General features: G+C 37.7%; 1 protein-coding gene across 1 annotated transcript; it reads left to right on the top strand.

The window, feature by feature from the left end:
• Positions 1-7,839: 7,839 nt before the first annotated feature.
• Positions 7,840-14,017, top strand: LOC121728660 (MORN repeat-containing protein 4 homolog). The gene is made up of 4 exons (XM_042116885.1): positions 7,840-7,935; positions 9,716-9,911; positions 13,366-13,475; positions 13,840-14,017. The coding sequence occupies exons 1-4, from the start codon at positions 7,926-7,928 to the stop codon at positions 13,992-13,994; spliced, it is 471 nt and encodes a 156-aa protein (XP_041972819.1). The 5' UTR covers positions 7,840-7,925; the 3' UTR covers positions 13,995-14,017.
• The last annotated feature ends 632 nt before the right edge of the window (positions 14,018-14,649 follow it).

Raw genomic sequence — 14,649 nt, forward strand, 5'->3', positions numbered from 1 at the left:
CATTTAGGCATTTTTTAAATTGCAATTGACGTCCGATTCCGATAGCAGACTAAAGAATAGACTTTCGAAACACGAGCATTGCTCGTCGTTCGGAAGCGCGATATGGCACGCGAAGTACATACACACGCGGTAATTATCATGATCTACGTCTAGCACAGACGCATACCAATTTTCATCAAAATCGGTTCAGCCGCTTACGTGTGAAGTACCTTTTCATACACTTTCATATTTATAATATTAGTAAGTATTTTCAATGCTTAGTCCGTTCTGTATATCCATGGTGTGACCTTGGCGTGGATCGATCTAACCTTTGTGCTACCATTTCCGGTTACACCGTGAACTACCCGCTAACGTACTGTTTAGTGGCCGTTGAAATAGCTTTCCCGATTAGCTTAGAATTAGAATACAATTTACTTCAACACCTTGAAGCCTGAATAAAGTTTCGTTTAGAAGTTTGGCCGTATTTTATAATTTTGATATCGTTTTGATATACTCGTACAGGGTGTAACAAAACTAAGTGATAATACTTTAGGGTGTGTACGTGTTCCTTGTAGAGAGTTCACTTTGAATGTAGCAGCGCTGAAAGACCAATTTTTTTTTCACTTTTGTATGGACAAGTGCCCCAGAGCGGCGTCACGAGTTTCGAAAAAAAATGGCCATTCAACGCTGCTACTTTCACAGTGAACTCTATGTTAGGAACATATACACACTTTAAAGTATAACTATCACTTAGTTTTGTTACACTTTGTTATCTATATATAATCAATTTGCTGTCACCAACATCAGTAATTTTTTTGACATGTAAATAAATACTTTGAATTACATAACGCTCGCTCACTTTCAGCAGCTAACCACCAGTTTAGTATGGTAAGGCTGCGTTCATACTAAACTGGTGGTTAGCTGCTGAAAGTGAGCGAGCGTTATGTAATTCAAAGTATTTATTTACATGTCAAAAAAATTACTGATGTTGGTGACAGCAAATTGATTATATATAGATAACAAAGTGTAACAAAACTAAGTGATAGTTATACTTTAAAGTGTGTATATGTTGTTTGTTCAAACTGAGTTATAATGGTGGATGTCAAAAATAATAACATTATTTTTGACATCCACCATTATAACTCAGTTTGAACAAACAAGTTTAGTTGTGAATGGTGAAATCAACCCTTACTGATCGTTATTTATATCACTTATCGTTATTTAAGTACATAATATTATAATAATAATGTTATGACCCTGATTATAATGTTTGCTGTTGTCCAATAAACAAATAAAGCAAATCTTTTTCAAAAATAATATTCGCTGACTGTGGTGTGAGAGCAGCAATGAAGTTGAGGAAATTTTCAAGTTTTTTTTTTTATTTATAAAATTAGGGGCAAACGAGCAAACAGGTCTCCTGATAGAATTCAACCAACATCGCCATTGACACTGGCAATATCAGAATACTTCCAAGTTTAGTAAGTAGGTACATATAATTATTATTACGAAAATAACTAGTTATTAGTATTTTATTTTATTTATTACGAGTTTTTGCCCGCGGCTTCGCTCGCGTTAAGAAGTATTATTATATTATACAAACTTTCATCCACTATTTTAACGCCTTGGAGGTGGAATTGATCAAAATCCTTTCTTAGCGGATGCCTGCGTCATAACATCTATCTGCATGCCAAATTTCAGCCCGATCCGTCCAGTGGTTTGGGCTGTGCGTTGATAGATCACTATGTCAATCAGTCAGTCACCTTTGAGTTTTATACATATAGAAGATTACAATGTTTATATTACACCAAAGGCCAACAAAACGTGTTACATTAATCTGGAATGAAAACGATTTGATGGTATTGTATTTCCTTTGTTAGCTGATGTAGCGTAATAGTAATAACATAAAATGTTATTCCTATAATCGTAATTATCGTTAATTATTATGGCTCAATTAACGCCGCTATTCTTTTCCCTAATGTCAGTCATCTTGGTTTTATGTGTAACATTCTTCCATACTTTGCTATCAATTTACTTATTTGACTAGCAAATACTATTCAGAGCGCCTAGTCAACTCATTATTGGAATTGTCATGACATGATTCGAATGTCTACTTCATTTTATCGAACGCTTATGTCAGTGATAAGAAGCAGTGGCGGATTTACAAATTTGCCGCCTGTAGGCGGCAAATTTGTAAATCCGCCACACACAATTCATTGTTTTGCCGCCCCAATAACTTTTTGCCGCCCCTATAACTTTTGACCTTTGAAATTTAATACGTTAGTTTATAGTTCACAATCATATCCCACCAAAAATATTTTTTGAAAATTTTTGCTGAGACGACCACACAAGGTTTCATAAGGTTTTCTGGTATGTAGAATTTGTTTAAGATAGGGTCAGTAGAGCTAGGCCGTGTAGATTCAGAAGCTTGGCTCTACATGAGATCTCATATCTTTTTCACAGGGTAAACCGTAAACCTTATGTGGTTGTCCCAGCAATATTTTACAAGAAATGTTTTGGTGGGATTTTTTATTTCTGTAAGTTAAAAAATGGACCTAAATTTGCCGCCCCTCTAAATCTGCCGCCCTAGGCTCCAGCCTACTTAGCCTATTGGTAAATCCGCCACTGAATTAAGAAGCGACAAAGAAAACGTCTTAGGCTTCGTCCACATTCGTATCATTTGCGCGATCAGATCTCCGTCGCGTATCATCGAAGCGTATCCAAATGATACGCGTATCATGATACGTCCCGATCGCTATTAACCGCGTATCTGATACGTGTCGTATCAAATACGCACATGATCGGCAGAATGATCTAATAGGCGTCCACACTACGATACGCATACTTGATACGGCGCGACGATCGCGACGGAGGATGATCGGAGATCTGATCGCGCAAATGATACAAATGTGGACGCACCCTTAGCTAGGGCACGTTAGGGGCTCAGATTACTTGTGTCACAAGAACTTGTACCAGAGCGTTTTCTAGAACAGATTAATTTATTCGGTAAACCTATTTTATTTGAATAGTAGTTTAATTTATTTTATTGGTCGGCGGACGAGTGCATGTGAATAGGAAATTCAAAGGTCGGAGCAGAGGACGGTACTAAGAAATAAGATGGCATTTATCATTGATTTTCTTGTCTAGCAGCGATAAGTAAATGCTCGCATTGTGTTCTGTTAGTTCTTGTTCAAAATTACTCTATAATGAATATTACAAAATTCTTACGAATTATTAGCGTAGTCTAGACTCAATAATTTAGATCACTTTTAATAGCTTATACCTATTAGTCCTTTGAAATATATAAGTATTCATAAGTATTTCAAATTGTTTACATTATTATTTTGTTTGTAAAGTTGACTTTCTGTTCTTAAGCGACCGCGACCGACACACATTCCAATAAAATGCCACTTTAATGCTAAGTACTCACGGTTTTGCTCGATCGAGCCAATAACGTCGAGCAAAACCCGCGGCTCGGGCTTTCGTCCACACATTCAGCATTGCTCGATAGTTTTACTCTAAGGCGCTTTGCAGACGACGGGGCGGGGCGGGCCGGTCAATTTCGCCGCGTACGCCCTTCGATGTCTGCGGCTGCCCGCGCCGCGTACACAAAGCACACGCCGTCTGCGTTACTGCATGTAAACTGGTTTATGTGATCCACGGCGGGCAGCCGCGGACATGCGCCGCCAGTGCCCGCCGGGCACCAGCGGCGCGGTCTTCCCTATCTGGCTAGAGGAGCTTCCCTGGAGGATACCGTTCGCGGCGAAATTGGCCGGCCCGCCCCGCCGTCTGCGAAACGCCTAAATCGATATATTTAATTCCGTCAAGCCGGCTCGATGCGAGCCTTCAAACTGGCTCGATGCGAGCCTTCGAGCTGTCAGTTTTGCGGTCCACACAGTAATTATCACTCGATTTGGAGTAAAACTATCGAGCAAAATCGTATGTGAGTACATTATGAGTAAGACAATATATTAAGTATATGTCTTAAAGGTTAGGGCCAGGCCACAACACTGCGTTGCGGCGTCGCATCGTAAAAATCTACGCCGCAGAACGCATCATATAAATTCCCGATGCGGCAGTGACTATTTCCATTGAAATTTTGCACTCCGAAATTGTATCGCATTTCTGTGCGATGTTTTTGCGATACGACAGTGGTACATATTGTATACAATATCTACCAATACTTAAATTAGATCGATCTACGATTTCTATCAATGACGACCCGTCTAGTTGCTGATCTACCTACCTCCAGCGTCTTCCGAACTCCAAAGTGACCTAAAATCATTATATATCACTGCGTTCTTCTATCTACCGAGCAATCTTGATATTTTGCGTAGCCTATGGTATTTAAAAAATATTTTCATCAGTGATCTTTTGGACAAAAATGTCTATCATCACTATCAATAACAATTCCAAACTGAATCAATTTTAAGAATTATTATCAGTGAAGAAAGGAACATTATCTTTAAATTAGTACAATATCTTATAACAGTCATTTTGGGTGCATTATTTTCGGACGGTACGGTCAATATCAACACTCGACACGGATGTACACAATAGTCTTGAACCTGGCTATTACACACTTGTGGACTATTAGACGCGGGAAACCGTAAATTGTGCCAACCGACACGGGCATTAGCGGCCCGAAGATTTTGATTAATGTCCGCCATTGTTGTGTCCGACTTTACTTCCGACGCTTTTTCAGGATAACACGTAAGAGACACTCGGACGACGCGTGATTTGGATCGTTTACGATTAAGAGTGCTTACAGACGAATGGCACGCGTGGACGGCAGACGATGGCACGCGTCAACGACAGTCCACGGCAGCCGTCAACTATCGTCAACGACCGTTGATAAGTGTCATAAAAATCAATGAAAAGAATCCAGCGCCACAGTATACTGTGCCAGCGCGTGCCATTGACGCGTGCTGTCGATAAGTGCCGTTCGTCTGTAAGAAGCCTAAGGTGCCGGTTGACAGCGGAAGACATGATGCCGCAGAAGATGTGTCGCAGCGGCACGTCTGTGTTGTGTGAATTTGTATAAGAACTTTACGTTGCTAACTACGGAATGAATTTCTTACAATTCCATAGAAAGCAGCTGTAACCGGCACCTTTAGGATCAATTCAGACCGCAAAAGCGACGCGTAGATGCATTTCTAAATTCTAAACCCGAAATCTGTCAATTCAGTACAAGTGACCCTAAGAGTCAATTTAGACCGCAACGCTACGAGGCGAGGCGAGGCGCGGCGCGGCAAAGTATGGATTTGACAGATTTCAATTGCGTCTTTCAAATCTTTCAAATCCATATAAATTTAAAAATGCATCTACGCGTCGCGTTGCGGTCTAAATCGACCCTTAAGGGTTGATTAGCTTTGTCCACACTGTGCCTTTTGCTGTTCGTCAAGGGTATGCGTTATAGCGCAGTCAACAGCCCGCGACGCATACCCTTTGACCGTATCCAAAACTTAAAAAATGACAATATAGGCGTTGCGTTCCTTGACGCATTCAATTATTGAATGCGCCAATATGAAATTTGATCACGAAAATTGAAGATGAAAGTGCACAATGTGGACATAATATAGCTGTTCAGATATAATATTATATGGATTTGACAGATTCGCAAGATGTCTCACGCTCAGAAGTCTGTCAATTCAGTACAAATTTAGAAATGCATCTATACTACGCGTCGCGTTGCAGTCTGATTTGACCCCTAGAGGTTAGTTCACATTGCAACGTGATAAGTCGATGTTGATGAACCATTTAGAATTGGAACAGGCGCCTCAATACCGCGAGCGGCAAGTCTGCAAGGCAGCAACAAAACACGCAAAAGACGAGACAATTTATGTCTTGAGGCTTTGTACTTCGGCCCTCGACCTGCATTTTGGACACGTTAGGACTCTAAATCACGAAGTCACGCGTTTTTTTCGATATTTTCCAGGGCACTAACTTAACATCAAGAAACCACCAATCGCCGCTACAAATGAAATGTATAGAAATAGAGAGAAACCAAAATGACACTGGTAAACTCGTTATAGATTAATTATTATGCTGTACACCGTACATTTTTTGGTAGCTGCAACTGGTTACGCCGCAATGGTATCCTGGTGAAAATATGTAGTTTAACTAATATTCAATTAAATATACCATAACGTTCTAGGTCACAGATGTCAATTTAGCTTACAAAAGTTAGTCTACATAATATTTTCAATTCTTGGTAAAAACATTGTGAAATATTTAAAGCAATTTTAGTTCTTATAACCAAACAACGGCCTAGGCGTTCGATTGATTCAACTAGATGGCACTTGCAACTATGTTCCATACCTGTGTGACGTCACAACGCTTTAATAAGGATACCGTGGCCCATTAGCGACCATTGCGACTCTAATCGAGCCAGTATTGTACTATTGTTACTTGATTTCTATTCGCTAACTCTAGTCAGTCAAATGATGAATTGACGCAGATGCAGATTTGATAATAATATTAGTTTTAAAATTATTTCATTATCAAAATTATGAGATTTAAAAAAACTCTTATTCTATTTTCACCTGCTAATTGGTTACTAGGAGATTATTCACAACTAATATTATAAGTGCGAAAGTGTGTCTGTCAATCTATCTGTTACCTCTTCACGCCCAAACCGCTTATATTAATCGATTTTGCTGAGATTTGATATGGAGATACTTTTAGTTCCGGGAAAGGACATAGGATACTTTTTATACTGGGAAAATGTACGATTTTGGCACAATGGAGTTGCGCGCGTCGTTTAGCTCCGAACATTAATTCTTCATCCGTGTAAAATATTATTTTACATTGATGAAGAATTAATGTCAATCGTTTACTTTTAGATTTGAGATTCAGCCCCAGAACTTGGTAAGCTCCATGTTCCAAGAAACATTACGCCCCAACATTTGAACACTAACGATAAATTTATTTGATCATAAAGTTGACGAAATTTTGAATAAGTATTACTAATTCTCTTAAAACTTTAAGAGAACTAGTAATACACAATTCAAAATACATTCGAAAATGAATAATAATAATAAAGATGTAATATTATTTGTTGATTTGAAAGGAACAAGGAAACGAGGGCCGGATTAAATGATGATGGGCGATGGCCAAGGACGTTGGGAAAACTAGTATTACAACTTGGATTTATCATACTTCACATCATACTAATATTATAAAGGCGAAAGTTCGTTTGCTTGCCACCTTTTCACGAGCAAGCCGCTGAACCGATTTTGCTAAGGTATACTTTGAGTCCCGAGAAAGGACTTATGCTACTTTTTATCCCGCAAAATTTACAATTTTCGCGCGATAAACGAATTTTGACGCAACGGAGTTGCGGGCGTCATTTAGTATTCAATAAAATTCCTAGGGCCTGTTTCACCACTTTCTGATAAAGTGCCGAATAGGCTATTCACAACTTTTTTGACAGATTCTCCATACTTGATCTGTCAAGTTAATTGGTGGATAGCCTTATCAGGAAGTGGTGAAACAGGCCCTTAATGTCTTCGCCTCCTTCTTTGGTTACCTCAGTCAGCGATACACAAGAAGTATTATTTTAAGTTTCTTTTCTGTACGGCCGTAATTAATATGATCCGGCCCCTAATTTTCGAAACGAAGCCTGTTGTAAGCGTGTTCGTGCTGAAGCATAATGAGTCTCCTATAATATCAAGTATGATCAATCACATAATATTACTTGTATAACATTACAGTGCTATCAGATTTTTTGGCGGATGGGAGACCAATGTTGTTTTGTCGGATTTTGTAGTCAATTTTTATAGAAATTTAATTACCCTTCGTGTTAAAACTATTTTGTACTCTGAAAAGCCAATTTATATTGCGCGGCTGTTTCTCGACATTGTCAGCTGCGAACAGATAATTTGATTAGTCCGCCATTACCAGAGAAACCTTTCAGTGTTTATTGGGTGTTATTTCACTGCGGTAACATGACTGAAGGTAAGATTCAAAGTAAAATGTAGAGTTATAATATTTTGAAGATCCACTCCTTGCATTTTCATTACGTATGTTTGTTGTTGTGAAACAGAAAACTTAGGCCGAGTTCTTGCAAGGAGAATATATTTTTACTTCTGTCTAAAAATTAGTTCATATTTAATTACGTATTACAGGATTTTTGTCTCTAAAACCATTTTGCAATTATTATTGCAAGACTCTTATTATTATGTTTAGCTTAGTATCCCATAACGTATTGTTAAATTATGTCTGATAACAATTGTGCCCTATTTAATTCTTAATTATTTGCTTTATAACTCTGCCACGATAAAATAAAAAAAATCGGCCAAGTGCGAGTCGGACTCGCGCACGAAGGGTTCCGTACTGTTATAGAGCAAACATAGACCAAAAATTGTGTTTTTGTATGAGAGCCCCCTTATAGACATATAATTAAGACCTTTGTGAAAATATAAAGTGCCTACCTGTTGCCATTATTGATATCGAGCAAAAAAGGCCAAAAGAATCACGTTTGTTGTATTTTATTATACCCTTTAAATATTAATTTTATTTTGTTTTTAGTATTTGTTCTTATAGCGGCAACAGATATACACAATCTGTGAAAATTTCAAAACTCTAGCTATAGCGGTTCTTGAGTTACAGCCTGGAGACAGACAGATGGACAGACAGACATCGAAGTCTCATGAATATAGGGTCCCGTTTTCACCCTTTGGGTACGGAACCCTAAAAATATATATTATTTATGACTAAGCATTTGCAATATATTATTATTACTTAATTGAAATTTATTTCCACATTCGGTTTACGGTTCCTTTTACTATAATATAACTATCCTCGAAAGGTGCAAGTTACAACCAAGCAAAATGAGGTGATAACTGCCTGACATTATTTTATGTTTGTGAAAAACACTGAGTACCTAAAATAACAAACCTTATGGACCAAGAGCCTGCAACGGCCAGACTTTCCTCAGCTTAGGAAAGCTGAAAGTTTATCTAATATAAACACCCTCAATCTCATTATACTTTAAGAAGGTTCAAGGGAAGGTTCAAGGGTGTCTGGCAGTGGGAAAGAAACGGGCACTAGAAGACGAGATTGCTCTTGCCGCGAAGAATATTATAAGCTATTTTATCTTTACTCTTTCGCGAAGGTCAGGTACACCTTCAGGACTGGATACCTCCTAATTAAAAGTGAGTGCAACTGAAACTCCATAGTTGCTAGTCGTTCTTAGCTCTGTAAAGGTCACAAACATGTAAACTTTCACCTTTCCTATACTGAGGAAGGTCTGGCAGTCGCAGACACTTACTCTATTATATTGTTATCAAGATGGCGTCTTACATTCCTGTCTTAATTAATTTTCGAGGTAAAATGTGAAACTCCCATTAGGGCGTCGGATACAAAAATCATAAGACCGAGAGTTTATACTACGTTTATAAGTCCTAACAAGTAAGGCTTTGTCCACATCTGTATCATTTTCGCGATCAGATCTCCAATCAGATCTCCGTCGCGTAGCATCGCAGCGCATGAACGGTAGTGTGGACGCAAAATGATCGCGATCATGATACACTTCGTATCATGATACGCCCCGATATTCGCGATTATTTTGCGTCCACACTAGCGATCATGATACGCTTCGACGCGACGGAGATCTGATCGGAGATCTGACTCCTTCTAACTCCACTCCTAACTTACGAGAGCACAACCTTCTCTTTTTCTGAACTGCGGCAGAAATGATTTCCCGCTTTGGAATCCCGGACAATCCTTCTTTCAGTGGCAAATACAGACGTCGCCAAGACTGGTGCATTCAAGTATGAAGACGGGACTCGTTACGTCGGTCAGTGGAACTCCAAAGGGTACAAGCACGGGATGGGTCATCTGACTCTGCCTGACGGTACTCGATACGACGGGGCTATGGCGTCAGGCCTGTGTTCCGGGTTGGGTGTGATGGCGTTTCCTGATGGAGCCAAGTGAGTTACAACTTTCATTCAACTGCTAAATTTTTTTCAATAATTTAAATTCATAAATTTAATTCACAATCATACGTATTTTTCAATAAAATCGGTTAATAAGTTCCTGTATTACGGATACCGAAACAGAACTGAATTACGCAGGTAAACCAATCATATTATACATATTAAGTATATAGAATTACAAAATTAATAATTTTCAATATCCTTTAAGATTTTTGTTTGCCGACTACCAAAAATTTTAAGGAAACTAACTCTTACCATTAAAATTTACTGATGAGAGACAGAATATTTTGCCAGTAAATCACTATATTATGATTTAAGCATTATTATTAATAAAACATAACATAATAAATATCTATATAATTATATAATATTGTATCTCTCATTTGTCAATTTTTAAGCCGTCATTGTTGTTTCATCAATATTTCTTATATGTAATTATTTTCTCAATCAACTCCATTTTATTTATTATCTCCTCTATTAGTTCCTTCCACAAGAGACGTTCAATTTGCGCTAAGCTCCGGAACTGTCTACTTCATTAAAGCATTTACAATCCAACTTTCAACTGAAATCCTTATAGAACACAGTACAAGTTCAATATAGTAGAGTAACTGACTCGGACTCCCTCCGCAGAGGTTTACCGACTAAAACCCCCCCATGCCCTCGTCAACGCTACACGCGGAGGAGCGGGATCGAAACCGCACCGCGTCTTCCGCAGCGCTTGCCGCTTCCGGCATCTCTTTGGCTGCTGCAGCCTTAGCCGCCGCAGTAACTACCCATGAACAGTAGAGTAACTTACCCATGAATTTGAAAACTAAACAGTGTTGGTACTCAATGCAATACCTATAGGCTATAATAATATTATGTTGGCAACATAATAATAATATTATGTTCGGGTAAAATATTCGCTAAATGTTGGTAAGATTGTGTGTCTAATGGCGTCTTTTGTTTTACAAGAATTATTGTGTAACGTAATGTTTAAGTAAATGAGTTGCGTTAAAATGATAATGTTGAGTTTAAATCCACAAATTCCTACAAAGAGACGAAATTTACGCGCTTGCAACGTAATATTTCGTTGATTTGTTACTTCAAGCTATCTGAAATCACGTTATTTGTTCTGTCATCCCTACTCCGCCGATCTAGTGGAAGATAAATTAAATATAAATGCATTATGTAACTTCTTTTTTGCGGGCTATACGCTATTTATATGACGTGGGAGAGCCATGCTTCGGCACGAATGGGCCGGCTCGACCGGAGAAATACCACGGGCTCACAGAAAACCTGCGTGAAACAGCGCTTGCGCTGGCCGCTGTGTTTCGCCGAGTGAGTGAGTTTACCGGAGGCCCAATCCCCTACCCTTTTCCCTTCCCTACCCTCCCCTTCCCTGTTAAAAAGCTGCCAACGCACCTGCAGCTCTTCTGATGCTGCGAGTGTCCATGGGCGACGGAAGTTGCTTTCCATCAGGTGACCCGTTTGCTCGTTTGCCCCCTTATTTCATTAAAAAAAGCTGCAGAAAGAAATTCTAAAATCATACTCAGAAAATGTGCTGTAATAAAGCTTGTAAGATTAAAAATAGGTGTGTTAGATGTTTTCGTTTAATATTTTATGTAGAAGTAATACTAAAACAACATCGTGAGAATATGAAAGCGAAAATTAAAGTTTGTTTATCAAAGAAACAATTTTAATTCTAATTAAAATCACAATAGTTGATTTAGGGGAGTGTGTAGCCAAGAATAATAATTCTTGGCTACACACTCCCCTAAATCAACTATTTATATTAGGTATGCAAAGCTAATAAAATAAACGTAGATATGAAAATACGCAGCTGTATTTAGTTCTAGTCGAATTTTTATTAAAGACGTGAGAGGAAGAACCGGATAACTATATTATAACACTATCTGTCCCGGTTCGTGTCACTTTAAAACCTTCTCTGGACTTCTACGAATATTTTAAGACTAAAATCAGCCCAATTCGTTCAGCCGTTTTCGAGTTTTAACGCGACTGACACATTTGAAAATCCATTTTTATAAATATGATAAGGACAATTACTATTTTTTTTTATCTTATAATAATTTAAATAACCCTTTTAACTTACCTACTTCATCATCTGGCTAATATATCTGGCTATACTTAAATAATAATTACATCTGGCTATACATAAAAACCATTTTTTTATTTTAATTAATTTTCCCGGCCATAAAGTCTCCATCTACGAAAAAAAGGCATTTTTTATGTTACTTACCTGCTTCTTCTACTCCTATTATTATAAGATTTTTTTTTATTATTATAAGAAAAATAACTTATATAATAACATTATGTATCAGCTGATCAAGCATATTACATAGCAGCGTAGAAGGCTTCGAAAACTATAGTGAAATCCAGTAGCTCTACCATGAGTTTAAAGCTATAGTATTTTTCGATACTCGATACCGACTACGTAAATTTTTAGTATGAACAATTTTACAGCGCCTCTAGCGGTCACTTGCGGAACTAAAATCGCCATACTAAAATTTACGTAGCCGATATCGAGTATCGATAAATACAAGCTTATTTATAAATTATTAATCATGCTTTCAAGTTTCAACTCATGATAGAGCTACTGGTCTTGTACCATGAAACTGTTTTGAGACTCAAACAATCGGACGAGAATGCCGCGTCTTACTCTAACAAACGTGAAATGACGTTGTTAGAGCAGGACGCGGCATTCTCATTAGATTGTTTGAGTCTCAAAACGGTTTCGTTTTAGGCCTACTGATTACACCTACTGACTACCGAGTAGAGTGACGAGACAGTGGTCTTGGCTAATAAGATTGGCTTAGATTAATAATGGGGATTGTCCATATTTTTTTTTTAATTTTGCTCATTACAAAAACATTTCGAGGAATAAGGTCAGTGATCGTTTTTCTGTATATAAACGAAAAAAATACCCATTAGTTACTTATATTTTTGAACAAATATGTTTAACCTTTGTTTGACCATCAATGGCGTTAAATTAGCAATAAATTCGACCAACATTACCTTTCGAACTTTTGGCAAGCTTCTCGTATCAGCTTTCACATAATGAGAACTTAAATTTGACGAACCAGCCATTATAAATAAGATTGAAAGGAAATTTAAAACATACTGCAGAGGTCAACTGGCCGCCGATGATGACGTCAAGCGAAACTTTAAAAATTTATTGAGAAAAAACTAACCAATGAATTTCAAAATTATTTAATTTATATTCTTAAAATACTCTATTTAAACGAAAAAAAAATATAAAAAGTTCATGTGATTTTTTTTTGACAATGCCCATTGAGATTGGATTTATCCAATCTAAACTAATAAAGAACTCTATCTCCCTTAGCTAGAGTTCCTAAACTTAGTATCTAAGGATATCAGTGTTCTTTACCCTTATTGCTTATTTCCCTTTCTTTTGCCTCAACGTAGTCAGGTACTTTGATTGTTTCAGATACGAAGGAGAATTCATGCAGGGCTGGTTCCATGGCCATGGGGTATTCTGGCGCGCTGATGGAATGAAGTTTGAGGGGGAATTCCGTGGAGGCAGGGTTTGGGGGTTGGGTTAGTATACTCACGTCGTAAGTTTTCTTTAGGTCGTATAAAGCTATGATCAGTTGGTGAAACTGGAGGGAGCATAGATGCATGTGTATCTGTCATTACTCATTAGTTAGTAAGTTAGTATTAGTAATTAGTAAACTTACCATCGACTCATAGCTCTAAGTAAGAGACCTAAGATCTGATGACTTGTAAATCGGGAAAAAACTAGAAACAATCGATCTTCAAGCTATGAGGAACCAGTACAAAAAAAATATAAAGACCCAATGTATCTTTAAAATTAATTTTACGTAATCTTATAATATTAGCCCTCTTCCTGTTCCTTTTTGCAACGAATGATTCACTTATAAGATTAACTCTTCCATTCCAGGGCTGGTGACATTCTGCGACGGGAGCCACGGCTTCCCCAAAAACGAGGGTTTCTTCCAAGACTGCCGTATGATCAGACGTAAGAAGTGCCCTGATGTTGTGCAGCGCGCCCAGAAAGTGGCTTACATGGCTCGAGCCCAGTGCCAGCAGATGTAGATTAAATAAATTCGTGTGTCTTATTTATTTATATATTACTAGCAACCCAAAAAATGAAATGCGAAAGAATAGAAATACTACTTCTTTTTATGCTTTTGGCGTCGCCTCCTTAAAAGCTGCCAGCAGAAACTTTACCGAGAAAATGAGTATCTAAACACACTATGCCGAATTTCCGCGTCGGAAGTTCGGCATAGTGTGTTTAGATACTCATTTTCTCGCTAAAGTTTCTGCTGACACTAACAATTTTTCTCTGTCTATTCTTCCTTAAAAGATTTAACGGTGTCAATGCTAAGTGCAGCTTACATAGCATCAAACTTGCTAATAACTGAATATTGCTGGAATTCGTTAATCAGTTTGAAAGATCCCAATGCAATGCGAGAAGGATGATGAAGGATTCAGTTTGAAATATCATTCAGTAATTTTACTGAGCAGTTTCTTTAACAGTGATTAGTTTTTTTGTTGGAAAAAAAGTTATTATACTTACCACTTACTTCATAAAGAAGTTAAAAATGAGAAACTACAGGTATGTAAAATATTCGCGATGACATTGATTAGAGAAAAGAGTAATAATTAATGGATGATGTTCTTTTTATATTTTAGGTTTTTTCTGGAAAAGAATCTATTTCTAACATTTTCAATCACGAGTGGAACAAAT

The sequence above is a fragment of the Aricia agestis genome, chromosome 7 (assembly GCF_905147365.1).
Source record: "Aricia agestis chromosome 7, ilAriAges1.1, whole genome shotgun sequence".
NCBI lineage: Eukaryota > Metazoa > Arthropoda > Insecta > Lepidoptera > Lycaenidae > Aricia > Aricia agestis.